This window comes from Balaenoptera ricei, chromosome 16, assembly GCF_028023285.1.
Source record: "Balaenoptera ricei isolate mBalRic1 chromosome 16, mBalRic1.hap2, whole genome shotgun sequence".
Classification (NCBI taxonomy): domain Eukaryota; kingdom Metazoa; phylum Chordata; class Mammalia; order Artiodactyla; family Balaenopteridae; genus Balaenoptera; species Balaenoptera ricei.
Genome location: NC_082654.1, coordinates 55,422,611 through 55,438,177, shown reverse-complemented (window position 1 = coordinate 55,438,177; position 15,567 = coordinate 55,422,611). Strand labels below are relative to the sequence as shown.

The window sequence follows — 15,567 nt, the reverse complement described above, 5'->3', positions numbered from 1 at the left end:
TAGTGTAGAACATTCCAGGTTGCCGCATAGTCTTCCTGATTGTATTTTTGGAAATTCCTATATTGGACATTTAGGTTGTTTCCAATTTTTCTACTATCCTAGATAAGGAGCAGTGATTAGCTTTTGTAACACAGATTCTTCCCTTTGGGGAAAGGGGAGAAATTATTTGCTGGGATAGATTCCCAGGAGTGAGAGTAAATGGGTCAGAAGGTGTGTCCATCGTTTTGACCGGCCTGACATTTATATAGTCATATTCTCCAGAAGGGCTGCCCCAACTCATAGGAAATAGACTGCCTTATCTTTTGGCTCATAGGGGTGTGTGTTTGTATATTTTTCCACATTTTGTCTTGCCAAGACAGAGGGCGAGGATTGCTTAATTAGAGACTCCGCTAGAACTAGGAGTTACTGATCCGTTTAGGGCCTCAGCTCCTGATCTCACTGGCTCAGGCGCATCTGCGGCTGGGACCACCAGGAGGGATTTGCGAGGCTGGGCAGTATGGTACACTGTGATTATTCCCCAGGACATATGATTATTACACACTCATAGGGTGGCGTCAGGTCTAAGTAACTGGTGGTGTGTATGACTCTGCTTCCTTGGCCAGTAAATAGTCAGTGTGGCGCAGTCTGCTGGGGTGATTTGTCATCTATGGGGGAGTACCCTACTCCCATCTTGTTTGTACCTTTTTTTTTTTTTTTTTTCCTAGAAATGCTTTTTAAAAAATCACTTCTAGGGACTTTCCTGGTGGTCCAGTGGTTAAGAATCCGCCTTCCGGTGCAGGGAACATGGGTTCAATCCCTGGTCAGGGAACTAAGATCCCACATGCCGCAGGGCAACCAAGTCCACGCACTGCCACTACTGAGCCCGTGCGCTCTGGAGCTGGCACACCACAACTAGGGAGAAGCCCGCGCACTGCAACGAAAAGACCCCATGTGACACAACTAAGACCCGACCCAGCCAAATAAATTAAAAAAAAAATCACTTCTATTGAAGTGTAGATTAAATAGAATAGGGCTCTCGCCTTCTGAGATGGCCCACACTCTGGGGGGTCTGTGGAGTGTATTTCTCCCAAGGCCATTTTCACCTTTTGAGACCGACTGCATTCTGACTATGGAATGTGTATCTCTATAAATAAATCCACTTCTAATATACATATTGATACATACATACATAGAAAGAAGGAAGGAAGGGAGGGAGTGAGGGAGGGAGGGAGGAAGGAAGGAAGGAAGGGAGGGAGTGAGGGAGGGAGGGAGGAAGGAAGGAAGGAAGGGGGAAGGAAGGAAGGATGAACCTGTACCCATTTCAAGTGTTCAGTGTGCTGAGCTGGCAGCTGTATCTTCCTTCCCCTCTGATCATGATCGCCACAATGAAGATGTGAAACGTTTCTATCCCTCTAGAAACTGTCCTTGCGCCCTTCTGTAGTCACTCCCTCCCCACCCTTCCTCTGGGAACCACTGATTTGCCTCCTGTCACTATAAATTAGATTTCACTCTCTGCTCTGACTTCCTTTAGTTTAGGTGATGTTTCTCTGTTGTTTTTCTGCTTTTATTTTATTAATTTCTTTAAAAGTTTTTCAAAAATCATGTTTTTATATTTAAAAATTGTGGTAAAACATACATAACAAAACTTAGAATTATAACTATTTTTAAGTGCCCAGTTCAGTGGCATTAAGTGCATTCACACTGTTGTGCAACCATCACCACCATCCATCTCCAGTCTATTGCGCTGATTTCTGCTCTTTTTATTATTTTCTCTCTTCTACTTATTTTGGGATTATTTTGTTCTTTGTCTGGCTTCTTAAGGCAGAAGATTAGGTCATTGATTTTAGATCTTTCTTCCTTCCTATAGTATAAGTACAGGCATACCTCATTTTATTGTGCTTCCCAGACACTGCATTTTTAACAAATTGAAAGTTTGTGGCAACCCTGCGTTGAGCAAGTCTATTGGCACCATTTTTCCAGCAGCATTGGCTGACTTTGTGTCTCTGTCACATTTTGGCAATCCTTAGACTGTTTGAAACTTTTTCATTATTATTGTGTTTGTTATGGGATCTGTGATTAGTGACCTTTGATGTTACTGTTGTAAAAAGATCTATGACTCACTGAAGGCTCAGATGATGGTTAGCGTTTTTTAGCAGTAAAGTATTTTTAAATTAAGGTACGTACATTGTTTTCTTAGACATAATGCTATTGCACACTTAATAGACTACAGTATAGTGTAAGCATAATCTTCCTATGCACTGGGAAACCAAACAATTAGTGTGACTTGCTTTATTGCGGTGGTCTGGAACCAAACCCAAGTACATCCAAGGTATGCCTATATTTGATGCTCTGCATTTTCTGCATGCTACACATTTTGATATGTTTTCATTGCATTTAGTTAAATGTCTTGTATATGCATACTGTTTATATAATGTGTCTTTTCTTTCCCTCTCTGGCTTACTTCAGGATTTTCTCTTTGTCACTGGATTTCAGCAATTTTATCATGATATGTGCTGGTGTGTTTTCTTTGTGTTCTGTTTGAAGTTCATTGCGTTTTTTGGATTTGTGGGTTTGTATTTTTCACCAAATATGTGATTACTCCCATCATTATTTCTTCAAACGTACACCCTCCCTCCCTTGGACTCCTTGTTGTCCCACAGGTCACTGAGGTGCTGCTCAGTTGTGGTTTTTTTTAACCCCCATCTACCATTTAGTTTAGAAGGTTCCTATTGCTTTTTCTTTAAGTTCACTCATCTTCTATAGTGCCTAATTGGCGGTTAAACCCATTTAGTGATTCTTCATTTCTAATGTTGTATTTTCTATTTCTAATAGTTCTATTTGGATCTTTTTTATACTTTCTATTTGTCTCTTCATTATGTTTATTTTCCTTTAAATCTTTGAGCATATTTACAATATCTATTTTAAAGTCTTTGCTGATTCCATCTTCTCTCTCATTTCTGTGTCTTCTTCTAGCTACTGAATTTCTTTCCTTGTTATAGGTCATGTTTTTATTTTCCCTCTTGCCTATCTAGTAACTTTTGATTGGATGCTAGATCTAATTTTTCTGCCCGAGTATTCTTCCTATCTTGGTCAGCTTGGGCTGCCATAACAACATATCACAGGCTGTTTGGTTTAAACAAGAGAAATTTATTTTCTCTCATTTCTGGAGGCTGGAAGTTTGAAATCAGTTTGCCAGCATGGTCAGGTTCTGGTGTGGGCTCTCTTCCTGGCCTGCACATGGCTGCCTTCCTGCTGTTTTCTTTTTTTTTTTTTTTTTTTTTTTTAAGGAATTCCTTATTATTTTTATTATTTATTTATTTATTTATTTTAGCTGTGTTGGGTCTTCGTTTCTGTGTAAGGGCTTTCTCTAGTTGCGGCAAGCGGGGGCCACTCTTCATCGCGGTGCGTGGGCCTCTCACTATCGCGGCCTCTCTTGTTGCGGAGCACAGGCTCCAGATGCGCAGGCTCAGTAGTTGTGGCTCACGGGCCCAGTTGCTCCGCGGCATGTGGGATCTTCCCAGACCAGGACTCAAACCCGCGTCCCCTGCATTGGCAGGCAGACGCTCAACCACTGCGCCACCAGGGAAGCCCCCCCTGCTGTTTTCTCATGTGGCAGAGAGAGAGAACCCAAGCTCTGGTCTCTCTTCCTCTAATCATGGAGGCTCTACCCTCATGACCTCATGTAACCCTACATACCTCCCCGCCTCCAAATACCATCACACTGGGGGTTAGGGCTTCAAGATATGAATTTTGGAGGGACATCTTTTGAGTCTGACATCTTTTGTTAAATCTTGTATGTGAGATTCATTCATGCTGTGGTATGTAATTGTAGATCGTTGATTCTTATTGTTGTGGGATATTCCATTGTGGGAATATATCATTTGGGTTATTTGCAGTTTTAGGCTATTAAGGCCTGTTGAAGTAATATAAAAACCTACCAGGGTTGGAGACCCGAATTATAGGGATGTCCTGGGGCTCTTGTGGTGAGCTGAAGGAAATCCTGTCTAGGTCCAGATGGTTTCAGTGTGATAGTTTAGTGCAGGACTTGGCAGACTACGGCTCGCAGGCCAAACCTGGCTGTCTGCCTGTTTTTGCACGTACAACTTTACTGGAACACACTCCTGTCCGTTCGTTTACATATTATCTGTGGCTGCTTTCCTGCTGTAACAGCAGAGTGGAGTAGTTGAAACAGAGACCTTCCGGCAGGCAAAGCTGAAAACACTATCTGGCTTACGGAACTGTCGACCCCTAGCTTAGTGTCTTGTTCTCTACTCACTGTTAATCACTGAACTGTGCCAGCGATGGCAGGGGCTGGGGTGGGGTGAGGCTGGGGTGGGGGTTCCTCCTCTCCATTGCCTGGGGCGCTGCCTGTAACCTCCCTTGGAGAACTCTGCCTCCCTGCCTTCCTTTCTTTCAAAGGCTGATACAGTCAGATTCCTGGGCAGGGTGTGGTGGGCGTGAGCTCCCTGTTATCAGGGAGCACAGAGATTCTGTGGAAGCTGCCCCAGAGCCCTGTGGGTAGTCCTCCCCACCTCCTCGTTGGGCCACTCTCAGGAGTTCACTGGCTCTGCGGGAAGGGCACATGTGCTTCTGGTTTTCAGAACCACCCTTCCGGCAGGAGGAAAAGCTGGTGTGTGATAGCTGTGTGACCCTGAGCAAGGCACCATCCTGCCCTGGGCCCATTTCCCTCCGGGATAAGAAGCTGGGCTTTAGCGTCCCTTCCAGCTCCCAGAACTTCCAAACTCCCACAAAGAACTGGCTTGGTTTAAGCTTTTTTTTAATGTGGGACTGTTTAGAAAGAGGCATTCCTTTTATGCTCTGTTTAGGGTCCAGAGTGATCGCAATCTGGAGGGGCAAGGCCTCCTGATCCTGACAGATGTCCTGGGACTCCCCCCTCAGTGCACTGGCTCTCAGGGCCAGGTTGGGTCTGGGGTCTGTGCCCTCTGGTGTCCTTTCAAGTGACCACAAGCATCTCTGGTGTTCCCTGGACTCCCCAGGTCTGGACTCCGGATTTCCAGTTCTGGAGAGTGAATGCCAGGACTGTTGGGTTTCCACCTGGCATGATTTATGGTGGCAGAGCTTAGGCAGTGGGAGGTGCAGAGGCCCTTGGAGATCATTGGTCTCCATCTATTCAGTTTTGCAGGTTGGCAAACTGAAGTCCAAGAGAGGGATGGCTTGCTCAAAGCCACAGGGTGAGTTGGGAACAGAGCTGAGACAGTTCTATCTTCTTCCACTCCCTGCCCTGTTTTCTTTCCATCATCCTTTCCCCACCTCACTTGAGAAACCTCCAGAAGGCATCTGTTTCCTTAAACTCTGCTTCACTCTTGTCTCCAGAAGCCCAATAAAACAGATGCCTCTGGAAAGGAGGACCTTGTCTCAGGACAGAGCTGCGATTCGTTGGGGGATGGTGCGCAGAGTGCTTTCAATGCAGCAAATGCTGATGGCGTCTTGAGGGTCCCCCGGCCTCTGTTCTGCCTCCATGTCAGGGCGGGGCTCGCTCAGTGCTCCAGGGTAAGCACATCACTCCGGATACTTCTTTGAATTCCTACAACCCTCCTATGACCCAGGAAGGGTCATCCCCATTTTGCAAAGAAAAACAGGCTCAGAGAAATTTCTGGACTCGCACAAGTCCTGTCACTTGTTGCAGGGTGGAGCCGGAACCAGGGCCAGCTGACCCATGCTGTTTTTTCAGTGCTGCCCTGGACTCCCTCGGGTTTCGGTGCTTACTCTTGGGTTTCCTTCTTGTTTTTTTTCTGAGGCTCCCTCTGGTGGCCCAGGGGCAGGGGCTCTGTGCATGTCACCCTTCCTCAGCCAGGGGAGTCTGCAAGAATCAGGGCATGGCCTGAAAGCGTTTCGTGGCTGCTGGTGGTTTGTCTTGAGCTTGTGGAGGAAAGTCCTCTGGAGCCTGCAAGAATTGCCTGAGTGCTTTCACACGCACTGAACTGAAATCTTACAGGAGACCAAGCCCACTAAATTGTGGGTGATGAGGGGCTGCTTTTGACCTGCTTGGTGCTGAAATCCTCCTCCAGTCCAGCAGGGCCTGGCTAGATGTCTACACTTCCGTTGTGTCTGGAACCTGCTGGGTAAAGGCTTGCCCACTTGGTGAGTGGACCCTGTGTGGCTTCCAGAACAAGGCAGGGCTGGACCAGCCCAGAATGCCCCCCAGGAGACCTCTCACCTTCTTTCACAGGGGCCTTTGCCTAAGGTGGAGAGGTCACCACTGAATCTTCACAGTGACCCCCAAAGAGGGCCTGACTGGACACAGAGTGATCCTCCCCACCTGATGATGTGGGACGTTGGCTTTAGGGTTGCACAGCTTAGAAGCCCCTTCTGCGGACTCCCACGCCGCCGGGCGCTGTGACTGCCCCTTGCGGTGGAGGGCACAGGCTGGTGCCCGCTCTTCCTGCCTTGGGTGGCTGCCCTGTGGGCAATGAGATAACATGATGTCAGGACAGAGACATGCAGGTTTGTTTCTTGACTTCGCCACCAGCTAGCTGTGTGACTTTGGGCAAATAACCAAATCGTTTTACATTGGAACTTTCCCATTTGAAAAATGGGGGTAATAGTACCAGTGTTATGGGGTGTGGAGGGCCTCTTTAGGTGTATTGTGTTTAATGCAGCACCTGGCACTCAGGAAAGGGTGGTGCTACTTGCCCTGGTGACCACCGCAGGGTATGCACCTGATGGTCCAAGGCTGGCCTCCCTTTGGGCTTGGCGGGAGTTGGGCTCCATTCTTTGGGAAGGAATTTAATCAGGTCATAGAAGAGAGACAAAGGAGGTTACTCTGAGGCTGGAAGGCACCTGAACTGTCACTCCCAGATGGTTGGCAGCCAGGAGGACAGCCCAGCTCCATAGACCATCTGTCCCAGGGAGGTCCAGGGAAGGGGCTCCACGGGGAGCCAGGCGAAGCTGGCCAGAGTCCTGGCTCATTCAGGGGGCTGTCGTGTGAGCTCCCAGACAGGTCACTTCCCCTGTTTGGTTCTCCCTCAGTCTCCTTGTCTCTATAACAACTGTTGGTCCCTGAAGGTCCTGCCTTGGACCACTGTTCACTGAACCCATGATCTGACATGGGTCCCTGCCCCCCCGGTTCCTGTCTTTCTGGTGCAAAGTTAACTTTAGTTCTTCCTGTAAAACAGAATGGAAAAAAACACAAGCTCTCATTCTTAGAGCCCCGTTGTTGTGAGAGAAGGAGAACTGGGTTGCGGTGGTAGGGAGCTGGTGTCTCAAGCTGACCGTATTCGGCGAAGGGTTTCCGAGGGGCAGACAGACCTTCCTCACTGTCCCTCGTGGCACCGGGTGGTGGGTGGGTTGTCATGGAAAATGGTTAGGCAACCCTGAACAAAATAGAAAACATCTCTGCCCTCAGAGGGCTTAAGTGGAGGGGAGCCACAGTAGACAGACAAACAGCTCATGTGGTCTAGGATATGTGCCATGAAGAAGATCTAGCGGGGAAGGAGATCAGGAGTGATGGATGGGGAGCAGTGGCATGGCAAAGGGAGATGTGTTTGAGGAGGAGAAATTTGAAGAGACCTGAATGGAATGAGGGAGGAAGCCAGGAAGGGATATGGAGGAGGAACATTCTAGGCTGAGGGATCTAGTCAAGGCTCTGAGGCAGGGATGAGTTTGGTGAGTTCAAGAAACAGTAACAATACCAGGGTGGCCCAGAGAAGGGGATTGGGACCGGGGAGCCGGGTCGGAGATGGTGTTGGAAATGCACGCCACAGCGTGGCTGCCCACGTTCTTGTGGTCTACGGCAAGGAGTTTGAATTTTATTCTAAGTGTGAAAGGAAGTCATCAGAGCATTTTGAAGAGGGGAGTGATCTAGACATATTTTTAAAAGATTGTTCTAGTTGCTTGGGGACCTGTGGGGAGACGGTGGGGAGGCCCCTGCAGGGATGAAGCATGGACACGTGGGAGCAGAGAGGGTATGCTATGTATTTTGAAGGTAGGACTAACAGAGGGGTCCTGATAGGTTGAATGTGGAGTTGGAGGGAGAGAGCTGTCAAGCCTGAGGTCTAGGTTTTCTGTCTTAAACGAGTAGATGGTCAGTGGTGCCATTTAGTGAGAAGGGGAGAGGTGGGGAGGAGCTGCTCCGGGGTTGGGAGGCCACGGCTCCATTTGGGGGCACGTGAAGATTGAAATGTTACTAGTCATATTCAGTGGACAAGTCAAGTAGACGTTGGGGTGTTTGACTCGGGAGCAGCTATGGCTGGAGGTTAGGATTTGTGAGTCAGCCATGTTAGTTATGAGATCATCTAGAGGGCTCAGGGGAGGGCAGGGGTCCAGGACTGAGCAGTGAGGTTCTCCAGCATTTAGAGGGCTCTGAAAGATGAGGACAAACCCACAAAGGAGACTGAGAAGGAACGACAGGGAGGGTGGAAGACAGTTGTGTGTGTACACTTGGTGTCCCCAAAGCTGAGTGCCTCAGTGACAGAGGGAATGACCAGCTGTGTTGGGTGAGATCAGGTAAGCTGAGGCAAAAGACTTGACCCCCCCCCCACGCCCCCCGCTTGGCAAGAGGGAAGTGAGTCATTGGAGACCTTGAGGAATGGTGGGGAGAGAGGCCTGCGGGGATTCGGCAGATAGTGACTGGTCACCTTCAGGCTTGCTTACCGTGCAGTGTCAGACACCCGGGAAGGGAAGGGAAGTGGTCGTGTACCCCATCAAGGAAAACGAAGCCCTCTTCATCAACTGGTTAATCCAATGGGAGGATGGAAAAGTGGGAAATCAGCACAATGTGGTGGAAAGGACCGCGTGTCGGCTCCACAGAGCCTAAGTTCCGGCAGCAGAGGGATCTTTGCCCACGTGGCGCAGTGCTGTCTCCAGTGCTTGAGATGGTGCCTGGCACTTACTCAATGCCTGTTGAATGAATGAGTGAGTGAGTAAATGAATGAGCTAAACAGAGACTTGGGATCTGGGCCTTCTCACTTACTGCTTGGGATTGTTACTGAACTGAACTTGGGTTTGCTCGCCCGTCTTGCAGCAAAGCCAATCCTTTTGCTACCAGGTTGTGGTGAAGGGAAGTACAAGGTTTATCACAGAGTGCCCAGCAAGGAGAACGGGCAGCTCGTGCTCAAAAGACCCAAACTCCCCGATGGCTTTCAGGCAAGGGTTTTTAAAGGAAACGTTAGGGGTGAGAGTCGCAGGGTATATGATTAACTTGTGGACTTTCTTCTGCTTGGTTAGTGGTGATGTAACAGGGAGATGGTTCGGGAATCTGAATCATCTGCCTTCCGGTTCCAGCCAGTCTGGGGTCCACGTACCTCTTCAGGTCAGCGGGTAATCACCATCCTCCACAGGGTTGGGGGTGGTAGTCTTAGTTTCTGCAGAACAGCTCAAAGATAGCGTAGTATTGTTATCTAAATCCCTTCTGGAGGAACCAGGAGTCCTGTGACTCTGTTCTAATCAGTAGCTGCTTGAGTCTGCTCTTTGGAATGGGGGGAGGGGGGGAAGGGAGACCAACAAGAAGCAGCGGGCACAGAGGGGCTCGTACCCAAGAAGGCCCTTCAGGGTCCTGCTCGGTTTCAGTCCCCCTTTTTCTTTGATATTCCTCAATCTTGAGGGAAGCAGGGGCGGGACGAGAAAGGGAATAAAGTTATGGATCATCAACTTGTCAGGGAACTCTGTTTCAGAGGAACTCTGTTTCAGAGGGACTCGGTTTCAGAGTTTTGGTCCTGGCCCTCTCGGCTCGCGTGCTGCTTTGTTAGGTGGGGGGATCAGGTCTTGGCAGGACTCCTTCACTTGGGGTCCACAGACTGCTGTGGGAACCAGCAGTAAGGAGTCTGAGAACCCTCTGAAATTCCCTCCAAAATATTGGGCATGTGCACATTTTCTGAAAGTGGCCTGTGACCCAGAGGAGGTTGGGAACTCCGGGGCTTTCTCTGAAGGCCCTTCTTCTGAGTCCAGCCTCCTAGGGCTTGCACTGAAGTAGACAGGAGTATCCTAAAGCTGGAGAATACACTTGGGAAAGTTGCAGTCACAGAGAACCTTGCCCTGTTGTTTACCGTCAGGTCCTGATAAATGGCAGCAAAATGCCAGCAGAGTATAAAGCAGTTAAGCAGAAAAATAGGGGGCTGCTTAATTTGTAGAGGCCACGTGGTGTTTGTTTTCTGTGGAACGATCCTCCCTGGTGTAGGAGTCTGTGGCGTGTATTTGGGGGTCCCTTTTTGTCATGGTGCACGTGAGGCACCTTAGCCCCGCTGGGTTCCTGTGGGTAGGAGGTCAGGTTTGGGGGGCACTGCTTTTTGGGGTGAGCACTTGGCTTGGTGCAGGCTTCCTGTAATTCGGTAACATAACCAGGCATTTCCTGAGCACAGGCACGCCCTGCAGTGCAGAGTGTAGGTACCACGGTGAGGAGCCTGAGCCCGGCCAGCAGATGGCCTGGGCGGCTGCTTGTCTGTGCTTGGAGTCTGTCTCCGGGGCTGGAGGCCCGAGGCGGGCGGCACAGGGGGTGCTCTGTCCTATGCAGGGCTTCACCTGCACTGGGAGCCCGTGAAGGCTCCTGGGGCAGCCATCATAAAGGGTGATGTCTTCTTACACACCAGATAGTGCATTGAAAATGAGTAGGGGGCTTGTGGAATGGGGAAGAAATGGGGCGTGGCCTGATGTCTCTAACTCCATAGTCTCTCCTGGACAGAGTCTGCTCCGAGATCTTTGTCTCTGCTCTCCAGAGCATGGGGCCAGCTGGGGTTGAAGGAGTTTGTCCCAATGGTCAGGGAAGATAGGTGTGGGTTATCTGAAGAGCCTCACCGTCCTATTGTTCTGGTGTAGAGTCCCTGTCATCTGCAGGGGCCAAGGGGGCCGCCTTGCCCTTGCTCTGCCCAGCCTGGACACGAGCCAGGAACACCCCCTGACTAGCAGTGTGGTCCCTCCTCTGAGAAGCATGTGCGTGGAGCTGGTTTCTGACCTAACTTTCTCTCTCTCTCTCTTCCCCCTGCGCCTGCTCAGCTGGCTGGAGTTGTCTTCCTCGGTGTCGGACTATGGGCGTGGAGCGAAAAGGTGGGTGTGACTGTCACTAGGACCCTGAGCATCAGTCCGCCAGGTTTGTTCAGCTTTAAATGTCCCTTCCTCCAAACTTCTCCCTGACGAGTCTCTCCTGTGCAGGGTAATGGTTTGTAGTCATTAATCTTTACAGAGCTGGCTCTTGGAAGTCACTGAACTTATGATGAAAACTCCTGGGGTCCTGCTGCTGGCCCTGCTTCCCCGTGGTAGGGTCGCTGCTAGAGGTCAAGGTTGGGTTGGTTGGGATTTTGAGCCTTATGAGTGTGGGGAGCCCTCTCTCCTGTTCCCAGAAGCCCTGAGTCACCCTGGGGCATGTCTCCAGCTGTGTCCAGGGCAGGCCTGGGGCTACCTTCTGGAATGAACCCTGTCTGTGCCTCTGGGAGCCAGCAGGACCCTGAACACAGTTGTGTTGATTCCTGAAGCTCTTGTTCTCATTCATGGGAAGGACCCCTGAGTCAGGGATCAGGGCTCTGGGATGTGCCCCCTGGGCGCCCTGTAGGCACCTTTGAATCTCCTTGCACAACCTGTGGAGGAGAGGGGAGGAGAGAAGACCAGGCTCTTACTGTCCAGAAGGACAAGGGGCAGATGGAACTCCAAGGAGGGGACTAGACCAGGTGTGGGCAGGGTGGAGCTTTGGTGCCACATTTTGCTCTGCAGGTAGGTGGGCGCTGGGGAAGTCGAGAGACCAGGCTGGAAACAGTGGGAGCTAAAGCTTCCTCTTGAGTCTCAGGCCCAGGGCCCTCTGTTCCTTCAGTGGAATCTCTTTCTGCTTTCAGGAGGAGGAGACAGGAGCGCTTAGGTCTGTGGGCTTTCTTGCCACGGCCTTAGGAACTGGATAAGGTCTGCCTTTGGGTTTGGGCCCCTTTAAGAGCTTGTAGAGCAATGTCACTTTGCCCTAGTGACCAAGAAACTGGTGCAAACCATGACTCGTAGTGCCACCGTGTGACCGCCTCTGGAACAGCGGCATCTCAGCCAACGGATCCCTGAGCCTAGGCCTGGCTACCCTGGCTCCCTGATTCTAGCTGGGTGCCTGGTCCGGCTGCTCTTTTCTCCATCCTCCTTTGAATCCTGTAGAACTGCTCTGTCCATTTCAGTTGCCATTAGCCAGATGTGACTAATTATATCTAAATTAATTAAAATGAAATACAAATTAAAATTCAGTTCTTTAGTTCCACCAGGCCACATTTCAAGTGCTCGAGAGCACATGTGACCAGTGGCTAGCATTGTGAACAGTGCAGGTGTAGAACATCTGCATCATCACAAAAAGTTAGTGGACGGCGCAGCCTTCGCCTGTCCTTGGCGGGTGTGCTGTTCACAAGCGTGTTCATGTTGAAGCTGTTTTCATCTCAGGATAGTGGGGTGCTCCATGAATTGAATGCAAAGTCAGCCACCAGATGGCCAGAGGCCAGGGCCCTGGGGTGCCTTGACCACGGACCACAGGGCCCCTCAGGGCCTCTTCCACCCCAGGCCTGGCGTCAGTACCCTGCAGGCTACAAAAGAAGTGTGGGGTCTGCCTGGGAGGCGGTCACAGCCTAGATGGAGACCGGGAACGGGAGAGCGGCTGGGGGCTGACGTAGGCAAAGATCTACTGGGCAGAGGGGCCTCTAAGGGGGCAGGTGGGGAGGGGCCGTGCCGTGCCGTGGCTTTTAATGACAAGACTGAGCCTTGGAAGGCAGGTTCCTGTCCTCATTTCGGTCCGGACACAGCCCCCCCAGGGCACCCTCGACTCTCTTTGAAGCTGATGTTACCCTGCTTTCTCTGCCTCTTTCAGGGGGTGCTGTCCGACCTCACCAAAGTGACCCGGATGCATGGCGTTGACCCTGTGGTTCTGGTGCTGATGGTGGGCGTGGTGATGTTCACGCTGGGTTTCGCTGGCTGTGTGGGGGCCCTGCGGGAGAACATCTGCCTGCTCAACTTTGTGAGTGGCCCCAGACACGTGGGTGGGAGGAGGTGGGGAGGTAAGGGGTATGGGCTCTGCCGGGCAGGCCTGGCCCTTATCTGGGGGGTGGGTAGCAGCTCTTACGAGCCTCCCCCAGGATCAGGCAGTGGGGGGAGGAGGCAGCCCTTGGTGCCCTGCTGCCCAACGAAAGGTAAGATTTCAGGGAACAGTCAGATGACCCAGATCCTCATCTCTGGAGAGGTTGGGCCCCTCTGGATTTTAGCTCCTGGTGGGCAGAGTCAGCTGCTCCCTGGCCTGCTCTCCTCCCCTTCCCTTGCCTTTCATCTCCCTTCAGAAGTTCCAGTTGTTTGTTTGCTACTCACCCTTGCCCTTCCTGGCTAAGATCAAAAGATGTCAATAACGTTAGGAAATCTTTTCCCTCCTCCAGGGTGTGTGAATCTGTTGGATGTGCAATGCAGAATCCTTAATTTCCTGGCAGAACTTCAAGTTACTAAGGGTTTAGTTTTATACTTAGGTACACATTCATTTTGAAATGCATTCAGCTAAAATTAAATAGCACCTGGTGGGGAAAACACATAATTGTGTTTTGCACTATGTTTTTTGTTGAATTTATTAGATCAAGCCTTTTTTTCTGGGCTTCATTTAAAAAGCAAAACACGTGGGCTTTTTCTCATTTTTTTTTTTCTCTTAAAGATTATGTTTGGTTACCTTGCTCCTCTATGAATGGAGATTACATTCTGGAGGGCCTTATGTGTGTGTATGTTTGTACATGTGTGTGTCTTATTTTGAGATATTGCTGGTTGTTGCATAGCTGCTTAGTGTGCTGTATGGCCAGTGATAACGGCGGTGATAACTTGAGCTCTACAAGCTGGAGCCCCGCCGTGATGGGAGCGGGTATGGACCTGTGACTGCAGTGGCCTTTACAGAATTCCACCACTATTGTGGCCAGGGACAGCTGTGCTTCTGCAGAGGTGTTTATGCAGTTGACTCTCATATACACACATACAGAGTAGGTACTGATAACGTTAGCAACTCCAGAGTTGTAATAGAGCCCTGCCAGGGAACTCAGATGTCCTGTATCTAAAGTATGTAACCTGAGTGAACCTCAGCTTACTTATCCCTAAAGTAGGAGTAACAGATTTCTAGCAACTGGGATGGTTGTATGTGCGAGGAAAGTGGTCAGATGGTGTGTCTGGGGCACAGTCTCTGCCCTAAAGGAGCTGATACCTGGTGGGGTAGGATAGCCATTCATTCCCGTGTTGGAGTTTCCTTGGAGTGGGGGCTACTTCATAGGAGACGGTTGGTATGTTGTCTTGGAGCTTTCTCATACTTTCACTCATCTGACTCTTACTAACAATGCAGCAGTGTGAGTAGGGGTGAGTTGCCCGGAGTACCCAGCTAATGACGTGGGATTCCCCAGACTCCAACGCGGGTCTCCTGGGTGCCGAGCCCGTGCTCTTCGCAGCAGGCAGAGGTCCTGGGTTGGACAAGGACGCGTGTCTGGCTGGGAGGCCAGAGGTGTGGTGACTCCTGCTCCCGTGCTTGTCCCCCTGCAGTTCTGCAGTGCCATCGTGCTCATCTTCTTCCTGGAGCTGGCCGTGGCCGTGCTGGCCTTCCTGTTCCAGGACTGGGTGAGGGACCGGTTCCGGGAGTTCTTCGAGAGCAACATCAGATCCTACCGGGATGACATTGACCTGCAGAACCTCATCGACTCCCTTCAGAAAGCTGTAAGCACCACCTTCTCCCTGATAGAGCCTGGCTTTCCTGGCTTCAGTCTGTGCGCATGGCTCGGGGGCCAGGCTGGTGGGGAACACTGGGCCTTCCCCACCTCAGCTCTGCCCACAGCCGGGAGGCCAGGGGAGGTGCTACCCCCCGACTCTGGTCAGGTTAGCTTTGTCTGCTTATGGTTGCTGGCGGGCCAGGCTTGCTCTCAGGGTGCCCTCCCCCATTTGCTTTGGGCAGGCAGTCCAGCTGCACCCAGGGCCACCCTACCCTCTCCCCCCGCAAGGACCGGATCTCTCCAGCCCTGGCCACGCAGGCGGCTGCAGTCTCCTAGGTGCTGTGTGTGCTGAGGGGTAGAGCTGGGCGCGTGACTCCCCGTCTGAGGCTATTCTTGTCCCCTTCCTCCTCGGGACCTTTTCCCCTTCCTGTTTGGGAGGGCAGAGCTGCCTGGAGGAAGGTTCTTCAGATGGAGAGGAATGTGACCTCCCTGGACTCTGTTCCCGGGGGTTTGTCTAAGCAGTCCCAGGCTGTGGCCTTTTCTCTGTCAGGCCTTCGTCCCCCTTGTGTGTGGCTGTACCTGGAGGCTGGGACCACTGCTGTCCCCCATCCCTGCCACCCCTCCCGCCCCCTCTGCCCCTCCCCCCACCACCCCCCCCCCCCACCCCGGCCCCGGGAGAAACCCACTCCCCACCATGCCAGCCTGTGCAAGGTTGTTGTTTGATCTGCGCTCTGCCAGAAAACCTAGCTTCCTCAGGAGCTTTTTATATGGAACCCTTTTGTTCGGAGGAGAAAATAGAAGAGCATTAAAAATAACTATGATCTGTTCTCCTTATTAACCAGAACTTGTTTACCCCTTATTTCATGTATTGTAGGATCCCGCAAAACCCATTTTTGTGATCAGAGATCCTTCCTGTGTTGTTAGATCCTTCCTCTGTTGTTGTTAGATCTCTTCCGTGTTCGTCTGC

At 50.9% G+C, this 15,567-nt stretch overlaps 1 protein-coding gene across 2 annotated transcripts in view; it reads left to right on the top strand.

Annotated features, from left to right (window-relative positions):
• The window catches only part of TSPAN14 (tetraspanin 14), a 55,847-nt gene that overhangs the window by 32,883 nt on the left and 7,397 nt on the right, over nt 1-15,567 (top strand). For both annotated transcript variants that reach the window (XM_059900241.1, XM_059900240.1), the window contains exons 3-5: nt 10,927-10,977; nt 12,752-12,898; nt 14,437-14,607. In XM_059900241.1, the coding sequence (XP_059756224.1) occupies nt 10,927-10,977; nt 12,752-12,898; nt 14,437-14,607 (369 nt within the window). The remainder of the gene's footprint in view (nt 1-10,926; nt 10,978-12,751; nt 12,899-14,436; nt 14,608-15,567) is intronic.